Here is a 19,020-nt window from a genome sequence, read left to right as displayed (position 1 = left end):
CCCCGTCCCGTCCCATCCCACTAACCTGGAGCACAGCAATCATTAGGAGAAATCGGGTCGCCGCCTGTTTAGGAGCATTCTTATTGGTCGGCACTGTCACATTACCAATTACCAATCAGAACCCGCATATTCGATCCTGTCACCGGTGGGTGAAGAGGAGAGAAAGCCGTGGGATTTCAAATCCCTGGAGCAGGACAGCGGCGATACAAGCTATCAGTGTGGGGGATTGCCGGACTCCAGGTTAGCAGAACCTGAGGGGATTGGGAGGGGGGTCCAGTGTTAGTTCACCTTACAGATTTTATGTAAAGGTGAACTTACACTTTAAGTACATATCTGGACTAATTCAAAATAGTGTCCCAGTCCTGCTGATGATAGCAAATTATGGCTGATGGAGGTGCTCACAGGGCTGAAGGAGTTGTAGAGGCGGTCCACCCCCAAACTGACATCACTTCCACCCCATACCCACAGGGCCAGGAACTTCTTCTCCAGACCTGAGCACCTCCAGCAGCCGTGATTTGCAATCATTAGCAGGACTGGCACACTATGCAGATTTTGCATTTTTTAAGATATGTACTTAATGTGAGTTATAACATTTTTAATAAACTTCCCACTAAATGGCACTTTTCTTTCTACACAAAGGAGCAGTGGGGTAAATCACATGCACTTCGAACAGGAATCACACTGCATTGCAGTGCGATTTGTGCCCATTTATTTTGTATTGACGCAAACCGCAGTGCAAAGTATCGGTAATCGTTTTCGACAATGATAAACCGGTATCGGTGCAACCCTAAAATTTAATATGCAGGTCAGAACAAAATATTAAATAAATAACTATGTCACAAAAAAAATCATCCAAATTCAATAATGCTCTTTTTGATTCCCAAGTCAATACACAGAGCTGCCCCACTCACACAATCAAGAAAACACTTTTATGTCTTGTACACACAACCGGACTTTTGACCGTGCAAAAGTCCGCTGCAAATCCGTCGGAAGTCCTATGCAAAGAAAGAGAACAGGTTCTCTATCTAAGGTCCGTCGGACTTCCGAAAAAAAAAGTCAGATGGAGGGTACACACGGCCGGACTTTCCTAGAAAAAAAGCTTGTCGAACTAATAAGTGTATGTAATTCAACAATCCAAATAGATGGGTGCTTTAATATGACCGTATAATATGTATACAGAATGTGACCTGTATTTAAACTGTGTCCCTGTAATTCATATATACAGTATTAGTTCATCATGGCCATTGACTAAAAGTATTTTGGATTACACTTAAAGCCAATGCCATGATCGAAATATATAAAGAAACATCTAACAGCAGAGAAGGTCCAGCAATAAGACTAACATTTTATCTAAATCAAAACTATTTTGGAATTGTTAGGTGCAGGGAGTTGTAGATCTGATAGACAAAGGCTGTATAGCATAAAATAATTGGCAATGGGCTTCAGTCCTACTCAGTTAAAGCCTTTCTGACTCTGGCAGCAGGGATGTATAGTAAATGTTTTCAATCATGTGCCAAGATGAAATAAGTGAACTCTATACATTTATCATGGGCAACACTTTTTCAGATAGCTTGGATTTGCTTTTTAATGAGCATGGTTATTGTTACCCTGAAGTGTTCCTGTATTATTCCTTAACATCAAAATATTAGCATATCATCCAAATACTATATATTTTGTCTTTAGGCTCTGTGGCTACAGCCTGTAGAGATCCCGGAGTTCCAATGAATGGCACTCGGAATGGGGATGGAAGAGAACCAGGGGATACAGTTATTTTCCAATGTGACCCTGGCTATGAATTACAAGGGGAGGAAAGAATAACCTGTATTCAAGTAGACAACAGATTCTTTTGGCAGCCAAGTCCTCCATCATGCATAGGTAAATTTTAATTTCCTTATTAATGTTCATATACATGCTTGACGTTATTGAAGGGGAGGGGAGATGGATTAGAACACTTGTCAGTTTGTATTGCTGTCTGAGACCCTGTTAGGGAGATTACCCCTCTCTATTTGTCCTCTTTACTATTATCATTAAACGTGGAAGTAAAAGAAAATCTCAACTTTTGGGTTAAAAATTAATAAAGGGAAAACCTTTCAATGGGGACACAAGTTCTGGTGATCTGGGGGTCTCCAAGAGATGTAATTAATTTGCAGGTATGACCTCTCACTTTCTGTTTAGCTATGGGGCAGAAAGTACAGGTAAATCTCCCAAATGGGACAAAGATGGCAAAAATAAACCTTGCAGGGGTTATAATCCCCCTTACTCTAACCAAAATTTTAAAAACTATGATATATTGAAATTATTTTTTTCCAATGACTTCTTTAAAGAGCACCAACAGGTTGACAAAATTAAGAATTACAAAAAAAGCTATAGGACATATATAAATGCACAACTTCAAAAAAAAGGATTAAAAATAGTAAAAAATGTATACAATTTTTATCAATTTTCACATATACCAACAGACGTGCAATTAATGTTAGTAGATATGGCACATCTGTTGTTAATGGTAGAGATTAATAAACTTTCTATATTTTTTGACTATTACTCAACATTTGTCTTGTGGTAGTGCCTTTATCTAGTATATGTCCTCAAGCAATTTATTTTGTTTATATGATTGACTTGTGCACAGGGTGGGCATGCTCTTAGTACATGGATGGGTGCTGTGCCAGTGATACAGGGTTTACATAATTACAAAATACTTCAAGCAACACCTATAATTTGACTTCCATGTGACTCATAGCAAATGTACAGTATAGTACATTTAGCAGAAATATTGTATTGAAGCGTTGTGATGAGTTATGCATACAGTATACCCAAGTGACAGAGACTTAAAATATGTGCATGAAGTATTTTTTTTTTAAACCTCTGTCTGGCAGAATCAATTTTTCTTAATTAAATGTGCTTCCAGCTGAGAGCAGCTCTATGCAAATATGCACAACACTTTGATATGTGATACTTTATCATGTTATATTTTGGCTAACCCATGATTGTCTTCCGCTCTTACCCTACAGATATTTGCTAGTTCTTTCCAATATTTTAAATAATTTTAAATGATATATTCTGTATACAACTAACACATTATTTCTATTTTTCAGCTCCATGTGGTGGCAATCTAACAGGGTCTGCTGGCTTTATTCTGTCTCCAAATTTTCCTCACCCATATCCACACAGCAGGGATTGTGACTGGACAATTACTGTCAATCCAGACTATGTAATTTCATTGGCTTTCATTAGGTAGGTCTCTAAAAAAATAAATTGAGCACTTTAGAAACTTTCTTAGGTGGTTATCAGAGTCTAGTTTCACGTGTAACCCATCGTCTCTGGCTACTTCTGTGGTTAGTTTCCACACAATTTGAAGGCTGATTTACTTTCTGACTGGCCAATAAAGTGCCACTTTGAAAAACTAGTTCATCAGTGCTGGGATAAGCTCCTTGGGCATATCATTACCAATAGTAAGAGACAATCCAATGATGAATGTGAAAGTTACTACCGTGCCCACAAAATGTTTGTAAATGTCAAAAGTACATGTGGAACTTTGGAAAAAAGTTTATAGTGCATTTAAAGGTATTTCATTTCCTTAGGCCGTACACACGACCGAGGAACTCGTCGGAAAAGACACATCATTTTCCTCGACGAGTTCCTTGTTAGGCTTGTCGAGAAACTTGACAAGCTTTCTTTGCATACACACTGTCAAGACCAAATCTCCTCGTTCTCAAACGCGGTGACGTACAACACATACGACGGCAGGGGAAGTTTGATTGCACTGGCACAACCCTTGGGGCTGCTTTTTTTTTTTTTTACATAAAGATTTTATTGAGAGAAAAGATATATTAACAGACATCTTAAAAACATCGATTGGAATAACAATAAAATATATAGACCAAGGGGCCCCAGTAATACACAAGATACAGTAACATATGGCATAATCCTAATGAGGCCCAAATAACACTTTCAGCCAGTATAAGATCGTCATCAGCCTAAGTAAAAAGGAAACTAGGTGCCCAACTATCACAAAAGGCTCAAGATAACATGGGTATACTGCAGTGTTTCTAGATTCTCCGACCCATAGATAAATACACGTACAAAGAACCCCCAAAAAGAGGGGATGATAATTCAGGTTGCCTGTTACACCAGAACAGGACTTTTGGTTTACTTTCGCCTTAGTCCTAGAAGAACCGTTTCCTCCAGCAGGGATGAGCGGAGAGATCCGCCAAGCGCAGACCCATCCGCCCATCTCGTAAAGATCGCTATTATCAAGAGAAAAGGTAAAGAAGAAGAAAGAAACGAGGGGGGAGAGAGACAAAAACAAAAACAGCGATAAAAAAAATAAAAAAAAGGGGGGGTTGGGAAAGAGGGTCAACTGATCTCAAATGCCTGAAGAGGGGGTGGGGAAACCACCAGCTACCCTCTCCGTCTACTTATCATACAACAGATGCAAAGCCGACTCACCTTGCACACTATTATTCATCACACCGTCTTGATAAGGTCCTGATAGGTAGCCGTATTCCTAAATGTAAACCAGTCTTCCCAAACATAGGAAAAGCTAGAGATTCTATCTTGTGCAGTATGTATCAGTTCCTCTATCGCAGCAATATGGTTAATGCGTGCCACCCACTCTTTAGGAGATGGGGGTGTCGTGTCTCTCCAGTGAACGGGTAAGCACAGTCTGGCCGCGTTAATCATATGAATCACCACAGATTTACAATACCGTTTTTTTAGGATTTTTTTTTTTTTTTTTTTCAATAAATTTTTATTGGGTTATAATAAAACATTTACAATAAGCACATGTATCGATGGAAGTAAGTAGAGATAAGAAACATGCATAAAATTATACAAGATTTTAGTCTGGACAGTAGAAATGAGCTTATGAAAGGATTTGCAAGCGATCAATGAAAATAAATCTGTCAAGATAAAGAAATTCATAACATCACTTCAATTATAACAGGCCCCAAATGTATGTAGTATGAGGCTGGAAAGAAATACAATAAAAGTACATTAAGCTATCTTAGGTTGCACCTGAGACGAAAGAGAGATTTAGGGCCTTAAGGTTCTTAAAATAAAGCACAGGCAACAGTAGTATTAAGAAAAGGACAAGTGTCAAAGTTTATATGTTGTTTTCGTACCAGTTTTTCCAAGGTGCCCATGATAAAGTATGTGTAGGTAGAGTAAGCAAAGGTACTGCCATCATTCTCTCATATGTGTAGTGTAAATTAGTTAAATCAATAACATCCAGAATACAAGGTGGAAACGGATCTTTCCACTTTCTGGTAATTGAAAGCCTGGCAGCCATAAGGAGATGGACAATGGAATTTCTGAGGTTCAATACAAAGTTTTCAATGCCCAAAGAGAGCAAAGCTAAGGCTGGGTTGGGGGTAATCCGAGTGCCCGATAAAACAGAAATAATTTTAAATACCTCCTTCCAATATTTTGTAAGCAAAGGGCAGCCCCACATAGTATGGAGCAAGTCTCCCTTAAGTCCGCATAACCTCCAGCATTTGTCCGAGTGTTTGTCACTAAATTTAGAAACGACATCTGGGGTATAATACCACCGTAAAGTGATTTTAATTGCTAGTTCCCATAAGGAAGAACACTTAGTAGATGATTGATTGAATCTGCATGCTGTACGCCATTGGTCATCTGTATATGACTGTTTTAGATCTGTTTCCCACTGTATATGAGAGGAGGTTTTTGTAAATCTCTGCTTTCCTTGTAATAAATTATAGAATATGGTGATACCTTTTTTCCTAGGTTCAGGCGAAGAAAGATAAGACCACATTGAAGATTGTATATGCATATTTTCTACGGTCAATTTTTGCAAACAGTTTGTTATGAGAGGGAAGTGATCCAGATAGGATAGCGGCAAATTAAATTTAGATTGTATGGATTGGAACGATTTAATCACACCCTTATCATCATACAGGTCGTGGACGTACTTAATACCGTGATTTCCCCAAAGATCTAGTGGAACATGTTTTAAAACAAGTCGTAATACATTCAGGGGTATATTAGCTATATGATTGGAGACGGAAGAGTCTACCGATTGTAAAACTGTAAGCCAGGTGGTAATGGATACCTTCATCGTGGGAGGAAGTTGTGCAGGGATTTTGATCCCCAAGTGTGCGCCAAACAACCAAAGATTGGCAGGGCCATGACAGCAATAGGAGGACTCAATCTGACCCCAAGATGTAGTTGGAGAGTGTTGGAACCATTCCTTCATTTGGGATAATATAGAGGAATGAAAGTAATCGCGGAAGTCAACGTATCCCACTCCCCCCCACAACTTGTGTTTGATTAACTTATGGTGGGCACATCTTGACTTCTTTCCTTTCCAAATGAACTTAGAAAGGATAGATTGTAGAGATTTGAAGAAGTAGACGGGGATAGGAATAGGTAGACATCTAAACAAGTATAGTACCTGAGGTAAATGCATCATTTTGAAAGCAGACATTCTACCCCACCAGGAAAACTCGTGTTTGTCCAAATTTGATAAATCAATTTGTAATCTTTTTTTAAGGGGAATGTAATTGTGTGTAAATAGAGATTTAGTGTATCTGGACAGTTGAATGCCAAGATATGGAATACTGTGTTCCGCCCAAGAATAAGGGAATTGGTGTTGAAGCAGATTGTTCGTCACAGCATCAATACCTATGTCCATGGCGTGGGATTTCTTGTCATTGATTTTGTAGAATGAAACTGTGCTAAACCAGTTCAGAATTTTCCGAACTTCCAAAAGAGAAGAGAAAGGGGATGATAGTATCAATATTATATCGTCTGCAAACAGGCTGATCTTGTGGGTGCGGTCGCCAATAGAAATACCTGATACATCCGAACTAGACCTAATATGTTCCGCCAGAGGTTCGATCATTAGGTTAAATACTAAAGGGGATAATGGGCAGCCCCTGTCTAGTACCATTTGAGATACGGAAAGGTCTAGATAGCATATTAGAATTGAAGACACGTGCTGTAGGGTTTGAGTAAAGGGCTAGAATTGCTTTAAGTATAAAGCCATTAAAGCCAAATTTCTGCAAAGTCAGTGATAGGTATGACCAATTGACTCTATCAAACGCCTTCTCCGCGTCTAATGATAGAAGCAGAGAAGGCGTTTTAGATGTATTTGCATGGTGGATGACGTCTATTAATCTTCTAGTCGCGTCAGATGTTTGACGACCTTTGGTGAAACCTGTCTGATCTATATTGATAAGATTGGGGAGTAAATCAACAATTCTATTAGCTAGCGTTTTAGCATAGATTTTTAAATCAGTGTTTAGGAGAGAGATGGGGCGAAAGTTCTGAGGGCAAGTTGGTTCCTTGCCTGGTTTAGGCAATGTTACTACTATTGCAGATAGCATTTCCTCGGGGAATGAAGATTGAGAAGCAGAGTGGTTAAACATTTCCTGCATGTGGGGTACGAGCAATCGTTTAAAAATTTTAAAATATTCATTGGAGTATCCATCAGGGCCGGGTGTTTTGGCTTTGGGTAAAGAGTCGATAGCTAAATGGATTTCAGAATTATTAAAAGGACTGTTTAATTTTGTAAGTTGGTCACATGTCAAACAAGGCAAATTAACATGTCTGAAAGTCGGAAAGTCTGAATTTCATTAGTGGTTGGTTGGTGAGTGGCACCGTCGTTTGAGAGAATATATAATCCGTCGTAGTAAGAACTGAAAGAGTCCGCAATGAGTTGGGGATTAATAACTTTGTCTTGTGTAATAGGGTCATATAAATGAGGTATTCTAGTTTTCTGTCTGTAGCCCTTAATACGATTAGCTAATAGTTTACCAGCTTTATTGTTTGCGATATATGAGCGTGCTTTTAGTTTTTTAATTTTGATATCGTAGGATTCCATTAGAATAGATCTCAAGTTGTGTCTCAGTTTATATATTTGAGATTTAAGTGTGGAGGAGGGGTTAATTTTATTTTTTGAATCAACATCATTTAATTCCTTAGTTAATTCCTCTATCCTAGAATTTTTCAATTTCTTTGCTTTAGAACCAAGCTGTATAAAAAGTCCACGTATAACAGCCTTATGAGCATTCCATACCACATTTGGATCAGTCACTGATCCTTTATTGTCTGAAAAGAAGTCGATCAATTTTTGAGAAATGTGTTTTATATTTTCAGGTAGCTGCAATAAAAAATTATTAGTACGCCACAGATAAGATTTGTTGTTGGAGTTCACATTTTTTAATCTGACACTGATAGGGGCATGATCCGACCATGTAGCAGTATGAATTTGAGAGTCTAATACATTCTGTAACAACCACTTGTCAGAAACGAATAGGTCAATACGGGTGTATGTGTTGTGGCGGGAGGAATGGAACGTGTAGTCTCTTTCAGATGCGTGGTGACACCTCCATATGTCATACAACCCATTGTCTGACAGAAAGGTAGAGAGAGGAGAAGCAAACCTTTTGGCACTGGATGATGAATCAATGACAACATCAGGTATTAGGTTAAAGTCTCCGCAAATTAATAAATGACCTTTTTGTATGCCTTTAATTATGTTCATTGTAGCTTTATGAAATTTCATTTGTCTGAAATTGGGTGCATAAATATTTACCAGTGTGTATATGACATCATCTAGTGAGCACACTAAAATAATATATCTACCTTCTGGGTCTATACACTTGTCTATAAGTACAAAGTCTATAGTATTGCGAATGGCTATTAACACCCCTCTTTGTTTGCGATTATAATCCGCCCTAAAAATATGAGGGTAGGAATTGTGGTGACATTGTGGAGCGTTATCGCAGATGAAATGTGTTTCTTGTAAGCAAAGAACATCGCATTTAGAGGATAGAGCAGTTTTCCACATTGAGGATCTTTTGGCTGGGTGATTTAAACCATTAGTGTTGATAGAGAGGATGTTGATAGACATGTTTATGTAGTGTATATATGCGTCACGTATGATACTCACAAATCTGTAGTACCTTCGGGCAGCGTAATATGATACGAAATCGTTGTATGTCCAGAGTATGCACTGTCAGGGAACAAGGAGTCAACCAATCGTTCTTTAACAGCTGCAATTAGAAACTAAAACAAAAACAAAATCAAAACAATAAACAAAACAAAAGAAAACCTAACCAAAACATTTGAAGTCAAAACAAAAGAAAACTAAGTATCTTAAGTGGTTGGGATGATAACAAACCGTAAATAAGTTCTTATTAGTATCAATAAAGAAAAACTAAATACTATGTAACTTTGGTGAAAAATAAATTCAGCACCAGCAATAAAATGTCATAAAAGTCGGGTGAAGTATTTAACCGACTGAAAGTAGGGGCAGTGTTCAACAGATAGGTAAGTAAAATTAATCAGGATAATATATCAGATACTAGGGGGATGTATAGATAATTAAATATTTCCATAGCAATACATAAGAGGGAGAGAGAGATGGGGAATGATAGATAAAGGAAAAGCGTAATAGCAATTCATTTTCCCCTCTTCATAAGATGATCTTCACGGCATTGACTGTCGAAGTAAGGTCCTGTTGTGTTTCTTCTGCCTTCAGGAGAGTCAGTCGGGACAATACCCCATGAATGAAGTAGGCGGAGTCCATCTTGAGGATTGAAAATAGTAGTGGTTGTGCCATTATTTGTAATCACCAACGTAGCTGGGTGTTTCCATTTATATGGAATCTTGTGGTCACTCAGGGCTTTAGTTGTAGTTTTTAGTTGCCTCCTCAAGTTCAAGGTATACTGCGATAAATCTGCATATAGGTGAATGTCATTAAATGGACCAGGGAGCACTGACAGGACTCTAGCTTTAGCCATTAGCTTTTCCTTTGTGGGATAAAAATGAATCTTCATAAGGACATCTCTGGGAATAGAAGCAGCCAGGTTTTTAGGTTTGGGGATACGATGGATCCTGTCAATCATTCTTTCAATCTATGGCGCATTTGGCAACAAAGCAACAATTAGGTCATCTGCGTATTTTAACAGGCCATCAGGGGGTATAGATTCAGGGACCCCCCTTAATTTAATATTGTTTCTTCTCGAACGGTCCTCAAGGTCCGCGAGTGTGTGGTAGATGTATGTACCAGTAATACGGCGCAGAAACAACAATGTGCATTCTGCTTTTTTTTTTTTTTCACTTAAAAACACTGGCCCAGATTCTCGAAGGCGTTACGACGGCGCAACACCATTAGCGCCGTCGTAACTCCTCATCTGGCCCCGGGTATCTATGCGACTGATTCTTAGAATCAGTTGCGCATAGGTACCCATTAGATCTGACAAGCGTAAGGCTGTTACGCTGTCAGATCTTAAAAGTATTTTTTTTTCCCGCCGCTAGGTGTCGCATCGTCGCTTTTCCCCGTCGTCTATGCAAATGAGGTAAGTACAGCGATTCCCGAACATACGCGAGGTCGACGCAGCGAATTAACGTCGTTTGAGTAGCATACCCGACGCGTAAGGTTGCCCCTGCTAATTAGCAGGCGCAACCAATGTTAACTATGGTAGTCGTTCCTGCGTCGAATTGAATAAAAATTACGTTGTTTGCGTAAGACGTCCGTGAATGGCGCTGGACGCCATTTACGTATACATCTAGGCAAATGACGTCGGGGCGACGTCATTTAGCGCAATGCACGTCGGGTAATTTACCCGACGGAGCATGCGCAGTACGCTCGGCGCGGGAGCGCGCCTAATTTAAATGGTGCCCGCCCCATTTGAATTGGGCGGGCTTGCGCCGAGCAATCTAACGATACACCGCCGCAAGTTTACAGGTAAGTGTTCTGAGAATCAGGATTTAAACCTGTAGACCTGCGGCGGTGAAACGTAGAGCTCATACATTACGCTGCCCAGGAGCAGCGCTAATGTATGAGAATCTGGGCCACTGACACTAACTGACATTGATATTAATTTAAAAAAAATCTTGCCCTAAATATACTGACCTTTGACCGTCTTTTTTTTTACACAGTTTTGTTTTTTTACTTCTTGCTCCCTGCAAGGAGAAAAAGATACAATGTATCTCTCCCTCCATTCAGAGAAAAAGAAAACACAGGAGCGGGCTGTGTAGTGACTGAAAACTGTGATAGCTAATCAGAGGCTATTACAGTGATCAGGTGACCCGGGGCTCCCAGTGAGAGCTAGGAGACAGATACACATATATACATCTACACAAATATTGGCCCACTTCTGTGGGGCCACATATATGCATACTGTCAGTGGGAAGGGGTTACATTAACTTTTAGTATCACTTTAATTAGCATCATATTAGTCAGGTCCTTGTAAAAAGGAGCTTATAAAATCAGATTGTATAGCATATGGCCAGCTTTAGATCAGAATTCAGATTTTGAGAGATTTCCTTTCATTTGATACGAGTCTCCTGGAGGGGAAAGGGAAAAATCCCCCAAAAAACCTGATAGGAGTTGTAACCCTTACATACACATTTAGTAATGCTATAGTTCCTACCCTTCACCTTCTGCTTTTAAAGGAAACCTGTCCTGAAGAAAATATGGGCCAACCATGGTCAAACCTGTTCTAAAAATGCACGCTCACTGACTTTCTTTGGTTTCAGTGTTGAAGAGTTTTGACTGTTGACTTAGCAGAACATTCGGCTTTTATTCTCAGGTTATCATCAGATAGGTCCTTATACGCGTCCACAAGGTCAGTGACAGTTTCTGATTGGTCATCCATTTTGCTTTCAATTGTAACCACTCTGTCACCTAGGCCTTTCAATTCACTAGAAAATGAGTTCATCATCGATGAAAAATTAGACATAAGCGATGTATGCAGCGAAACTAGCATATATTTCATTGTAGTATCCAGTACTGGCTGACCCATTGTAGGGTAATTATTAATGAGTGATGCGTCACAGGAGTTATTCATGTTGTGCAGCACAGGTGACATACCTGGGATCAAATTACTTGCTGCGTCATCAACCCTCCTTTTAGATTTTGCGGGGCTCTGTGATGAAGGGCTACGTGAAGGGGAGTTTTCAGCGGTACCGGGAGGTTGATCATCACTCCATAGGACGCAGTTATCATCAGGTAAATCTGAATATGACGTCTGCTGTAACGTTTCGTTACCGGTACCCTCGTTAATCGGCATCTCCACTATAGCCGGCGTTTCTAAGAGTTCATTGAGCTTTTTGTTCGGCAACTTGTCTTTTTTCTTCCTCGGCAACATCTCTCAAGATCCGCGGGTAATTAACGATAGTTACCGTCTCTCAATGACAGCTCAAAACGATAATATGTCGCTTTATCCCCGGTTCTCTGACGGAGCTCTGTGCTCAAGCGGCCATTCCGATCGCGTGCAAGCCACGCCCCTTTTTTTTTAGTAATTTTTGAGAGATGAAGAAGATACTGTGCTGGTGAAAACTCCAGGGGTAGCGATGATACTGCCGTTGTCACGTCATGGACCCTCTGCCAAAATGTTTGGATTAGCGGGCATTCCCACCAAATGTTGAGCAAAGTACCCGAGGTCTGTCCACATCTCCAGCAACGGTCCGACACAGTTGGACAGAATTTGTGGATCAGGTCTGGCGTCCGGTACCACCGTGTTCTAATCTTGTACCCGTTTTCATGGATGCTCACGTTTTGCGAAACTAGTTTGAAAAACTAGTCTAGCAGTCAGCAATTTAAACTGCATTTTCTGTCTTTGCAAATGCCAGTTTTGCTGTAGTAGGTTGTATACATTGTACATATGCTCCAATTTTCAGGCATCTTAAGAGAATCTCCCATGCATTTTTTTTCTGCTTTGGTACATGTTCCCCAGGGCAGTGCCCAACTCCTTAAATGATTTGTTTGGCAATCTCCTGCCTATTAGTTTAGAAAATGGCCATTACTTTTTCTGTTGTTCCCAATTCAGCACCCAAAGTTTATCCATGTTCTGTGAACCATGAACTGAACCCAGGTACATTTGGCTCATCCTTATTCTCAAGGGGCAAAAAAAGCCTACTGTGAACCTCACCACCTCCACACTCCTGGCCATTTATTAGTTATTTACTTACTTAAGTTCACTGTCACTTGGTGATCCATGGTATTCAAGCTCACTCTTGCCACTTGTTTGAAATTTTGTTTTAATAAGGAAATATGGCTGCCTCCATGCATGTATTTAAAGCATTGGCACAAATTGAAAAAAAAATTGAAATTCATATGACGATCTAAAATATATTTATGTTTGATGATGGTAATAATGCCTTAAAATTAACTAGGGTGTCTTGTGAAGACTTTGTGAAAAGTGTAATGCTGCATACAGAAACAACCGTTTTTCATGATGTGAAAAATAAAAAATAAATTAATGTCATTAAAAACGATTGTCTGTAGGTTCCAGAGCATTTTTCATGACGTGAAAAATGGGCATTAAAAATGTAGAACATGCTCTATTTATTTGCGTCGTTTTTCATGTTGTCGTTTTTCAAAAAAACGCACATGCTCAGAAGCAAGTTATGAGACGGGAGCGCTCTTTCTAGTAAAACTAGCATTCATAATGGAGATAGCACATTTGTCACGCTGTAACAGACTGAAAAGCACGAATACTGAAACGCGCGAATCATCTTTTACCAAACTTTTACTAACACAAAATCAGCAAAAGCAACCCCAAGGGTGGCGCCATTCAAATGGAACTTCCCCTTTATAGTGCCATCGTACGTGTTGTACGTCACCACACTTTTCTAGAGCATTTTTTTTCATGATCGTGTGTAGGCAAGGCAGGCTTGACAAGAATCGGGTTGAAAAAAACGTTGTTTTTTCTAGACCATTAAAAATGTTCATGTGTATGCGGCATTAGACTGGCATGCTTTGGAAAATACATACAATACTTTTTTGCAAGAAGGTCTCTAGAGATGAAAATAGTTTTATTATTTTCTGTTGAAGACAATAGAGACATGAAGGTTCCCAATGAATTCATTAACCCCTTAACGCCCGCCGCACGACTATTTACGTCCGCAAAATGGCACAGACAGGCAGATGGGCGTATATATACGTCCTTGCCTTCTAGCGGGTGGGGGGTCCGATCGGGACCCCCTCCGCTGCGTGCGGCGGGCGGATTCCCTCGGGAAGCGATCCGGAATGACGGCGCGGCTATTCGTTTATAGCCGCTCCGTCGCGATCGCTCCCCGGAGCTGAAGAACGGGGAGAGCCGTATGTAAACACGGCTTCCCCGTGCTTCACTGTGGCGGCGTATCGATCGAGTGATCCTTTTTATAAGGGAGACTCGATCGATGACGTTAGTCCTACAGCCACACCCCCCTACAGTTGTAAACACACACTAGGTGAACCCTAACTCCTACAGCGCCCCCTATGGTTAACTCCCAAACTGCAACTGTCATTTTCACAATAAACAATGCAATTTAAATGCATTTTTTGCTGTGAAAATGACAATGGTCCCAAAAATGTGTCAAAATTGTCCGAAGTGTCCGCCATAATGTCGCAGTCATGAAAAAAATCGCTGATCGCCGCCAATAGTAGTAAAAAAAAAAATAAATAATAAAAATGCAATAAAATTATCCCCTATTTTGTAAACGCTATAAATTTTGCGCAAACCAATCGATAAACGCTTATTGCGATTTTTTTTACCAAAAATAGGTAGAAGAATACGTATCGGCCTAAACTGAGGAAAAAAAAAATTATATATGTTTTTGGGGGATATTTATTATAGCAAAAAGTAAAAAATATTGAATTTTTTTCAAAATTGTCGCCCTATTTTTGTTTATAGCGCAAAAAATAAAAACCGCAGAGGTTATCAAATACCACCAAAAGAAAGCTCTATTTGTGGGGAAAAAAGGACGGCAATTTTGTTTGGAAGCCACGTTGCATGACCGCGCAGTTGTCTGTTAAAGCGACGCAGTGCGGAATCGCAAAACCTGGCCTGGGCATTTAGCTGCGAAATGGTCTGGGGCTTAAGTGGTTAAATAGTCAATTAAGCATAGCATCAGTAGCATTAATAGCAGACCAAACAATCATCATGGAATTGATTTGCAGAGAATTGTACAATTCTTGATTGATCACTGTTTTTTTGGGGGGATTTCCTGAATATAAATTCATGATATGAATTTATGTAGTACTGCAACCCCCAGCTTTGAATTAGAATTACCATAACTTTAATGTGATGGACAGATAATAAATTCATACATGAAACGTGACAAGAGACAATATAGGAACTGAAGTAGAAATTTAATAAAATAAAGTACACCTCCGTCTATATTCGTGTTGAATCATATCAACAATCAAAAATAAAATCCCTAGCAAAAGCATAAGGAAAAATGAAACGAGTATCTGAAGAAAAATAACAATGTGTCATCTTTCAACACCAACAAGCTTACAAAATAAATGACAAAGGGCTAAGCAAAATCTGTGCATATTTCTACTGTGGAAATATTTTTTTTTAGACTTTGCCTGTTTGATCAAAACACATGTGCTGAATAGGTTGAATTGCCAAACGTAAGATGAGTAAGTTTAAAGTTTAAGTCAAGATTAACCTTTTTTTAAATTTTGGCTTGACTGTGGAACCATAAGGATCCCTAGCTGTTTTCTTTTACTATCCTAAAACTAAAAGCATAAGGAAAAATGAAACAAGTATCTGAAGAAAAATAACAATGTGTCATCTTTCAAAACCAACAAGCTTACAAAATAAATGACAAAGGGCTAAGCAAAATCTGTACATATTTCTACTGTGGAAATATTTTTTTTTTACTTTGCCTGTTTGATCAAAGCACATGTGCTGAATAGGTTAAATTGCCAAAAGTAAGATGAGTAAGATAAAGTTTAAGTCAAGCTTAACCTTTTTTTAAATGTTGTCTTGACTGGGGAACCATAAGGATCCCTAGCTGTTTTCTTTTACTATCCTCTCGCTTTCTGGCACTGTGACACTGGCACATACAGGAAGTGAGAGAAAAGTTGCAAAAGCAACAGACAAAGTTAAAAGTGGGGGATGTGTACCAATGCCAAAATTGGAAAGAAAAGAAAAAACATATTTCTCTCTGCCCTGAATTGTCCCCTCTTCCCACCAACTCCAACACACACTGACAACATGGCTGTTCTTAGTCCACCTTATAGAAAGAAGGCTGGGTCATCCAATAATTCAAGATATTAGCTCTTGTGACTGACCTAGATTAAAGGCTATTCTACATTTTCTACAAAATTCTACATTTCAGGAATTTTTTGAATCCCAAGGATTCGCTGCAAAGCCATGGTGGTGAAACCTTCTATCTATAACAGTGAACTGAACCTTTAGATTTCCAATGAAATTAAACAGATTTTCTTCATAACAATTCATTTAAAGTAAACTCTCCCAAACACTAGATTTGATTAACCGCTTGCCGACCAGCCGCCGTCACTATATAGCCACCGTCAGGTTGGCACAGCTGCACAAATCACCGAAGCTGTACGGCCAGTTTAAGAGAAATATCAGGCACCCACGGCGCGACACTGAAGCTGAATGCACGCAATCTCTGCCTGCCACCCGCGATCGCTCCACAGAGAGCCAGAATAGGGGTTTGTCAATGTAAACAAACCGATCCCTGTTCTGACAGGTAAAGAGGGAGAGATTTGCTGTGCCTAGTGATCAGGGACAGTGATCTCTCTGTACTCCCAGTCAGTCCAGTCCCCCCACAGTTAGAAAAACCTCCCTAGGGATCACTTAACCCCTTGATCACCCCCTAGTGTTAACCCCTTCCCTGCCAGTGTCATTTATACAGTAATCAGTGGCTATTTTAGCACTGATCACTATATATATGTCACAGGTCCCAAAAAATTATCAAAAGTGTCTGATCTGTCCACCGCAATGTCACAGTCACACTAAAAACTGCTGATCACTACTAGTAAAAAAAAAAAGAATAATAAAAATGCCATAAATATATCCTTTATTATATCCACTATTTTGCAGATGGTTTTGCACAAACCAATCATTATACGCTTATTGCAAATTAACATCAATATGTTAAAACATACTTTTTGTTATTATTATATATCTCTCTGTCTATTCAATCAAGGGGGGTACACTTGAGAAAATGGCAGTGCCAGTTCACCCTATATTGGTTAGATTAACATGCTTGCTCAATCAAGGTGTAACATCAATGTTGGTAATAATAGCCCCCACCTCATTTTTGGCAGTGCAGTAATAATAAATGCCCAGCATTGGTGTCAGTAGCGCTAATAATAAACCCACCTTCCTTTGTGTCAGAGGCATCACTATAAAACCCCCTTCCATTTACTGGTGGCAGGGGCAGTAATAACAAACCCCTCACCTGAGCTCTGGGTCCTTCCCAGATAGTGGATTGCACCAGCCAAGGGTGAGGCAGGCTTGCCACCCCTGGCACCTGCTGCTATGCGGCCTCAGGTGTGCGACCTGAGGGCCTGATATTAACTATAGACTTGCATCACTTTAGTTAATATATTATATTTAGTTAATGTAGTGTACTCAGTCCTAAAGGAAGATTTAATAGGCTTGGACATTGAAAAACATGTCTGTTGGTTATGCATATTATGTTCAGGGATGTATTTCCACTGTAGGTTTTGTATATTTACAGTATTCCCTAGTGAATGTGTAATAGATTGCTAATTGCTTCTATATTTCATACAGGTTTGTTATCCTTATTCACCATATTGCTGACTTGTGATGGACAGGAGAGAAAATAAATCTAATTAATAGGTTACATCTGCTTATCAGAAAGTAATTAGGTGTTATAGTGTGGAGAAGCACATGTTATGGTTAAGGTTTTCTATTAATTTGTCTGTTAAAAGAAATCTTTCTTGCTGGATTACATTTTATAATATTGTTATTTGAGCAAAGGACAAAAGGAGTCTCTCATAGGGTTATAAGAAAAAAAAAACTTTACTGTAGCAGGGTATATAATCCTATAGAAGAATTTATAAATAGTTACACGAAAAAATGGGTGTTTGAGTGTCCTCCAACAAGACAATATCTTCTAACAGAAGCATGGGTCTGGGTGCAGTTAAAAAATTAAGGTATTTGCAAACCTTGACCTTGCCTGTGCAGCTCCCTTATTAATTGTATTATTTCCAGCTAACTATGTGGGTTTTAAAACACCTTTTCGCATCAAAATATGACTCACTCAGTTCCTTTTTTATTTCATGTTTGTTTGTCTCTGACCTTAAAAGCAAAAATCTTAAAAAACAAAAAAATACAGAATTAGAAACATTGGCTTAGATCCTTAGGTAAAAGCCTCTCCATTTATAATGTTCTGCCAATAAACCTCTGGCTTGTGTCTCTTTTAAATGCTCCAAGCATCCTATTAAATACAGTATTATAAAATTAGTGTGGCAATATATTTAATAAAAGATTGCCCTCCTTCTTTTTTTGCAGCTTCAGCATTGAACCTAATTATGACTTCTTGTATATTTATGATGGCACTGATGGCAACAGTCCCCTGATTGGGAGTTTTCAAGACAGCAAGTTACCAGAAAGAATTGAAAGTGGTTCAAACAACATGCATTTGGCTTTTCGAAGTGATGGATCTGTTAGCTTCACTGGCTTTCATTTGGAATACAAAGGTGATTTTAAAATATACAGCATGTACATTATTTAATATATTTATTTTAGAGGGTACTTTAAGTGAATTATTCTACCTTTGTGTGATTTAATACTATTTTATTCAATGGTATTATTTAAATGTACTAATCCATACTGTATGACTTTTCCCCTGTTTCTGGGGCTTCTTTCCTGTATTCTGTATGGACATATGATTACGTTTTTGAAAGCTCTTCTTTCCTGAATTCTGTATGGACATATGATTACATTTTTTGAAAGCTCTTCTTTCCTGTATTCTGTATGGTCATTAGACCACTGAAAAATACATTTATTTAGTTACTCCCGAAATTCATTTTTATTTATTTTGTTTTGTTAAAAAATGCATTTGTCCGAAAATCAGAATGAATTAAGGTTGAATCTGTCATTGAAGGCTTCTGATGTCTGTCAAATGTTCTAAGAAGATTCGACGGAGCAGCTAAACTGTATGACGCTGCAATTGTACATATCCGGTCAAATGTTCCGCCTACAAGCTATAGAGGAATTCTAATGTTGTATGACACTAGTAATAATTATATTTATAAATTATTATTACTAGTCA

The 19,020-nt window shown here is 38.9% G+C and overlaps 1 protein-coding gene across 1 annotated transcript in view; it reads left to right on the top strand.

Annotated features, from left to right (window-relative positions):
* Positions 1-18,670, top strand: part of LOC120941319 (CUB and sushi domain-containing protein 3-like) — a 105,733-nt gene extending 87,063 nt beyond the window's left edge. The window contains exons 13-15 of the mRNA XM_040354645.1: positions 1,684-1,875; positions 3,093-3,231; positions 18,258-18,670. Coding sequence (XP_040210579.1) covers positions 1,684-1,875; positions 3,093-3,231; positions 18,258-18,480 — 554 coding nt within the window. The 3' untranslated portion in view covers positions 18,481-18,670. The remainder of the gene's footprint in view (positions 1-1,683; positions 1,876-3,092; positions 3,232-18,257) is intronic.
* Positions 18,671-19,020: the final 350 nt, after the last annotated feature.

The sequence above is a fragment of the Rana temporaria genome, chromosome 5 (genome assembly GCF_905171775.1).
Source record: "Rana temporaria chromosome 5, aRanTem1.1, whole genome shotgun sequence".
Classification (NCBI taxonomy): domain Eukaryota; kingdom Metazoa; phylum Chordata; class Amphibia; order Anura; family Ranidae; genus Rana; species Rana temporaria.
This window is presented reverse-complemented; position numbering and strand designations above follow the sequence as displayed.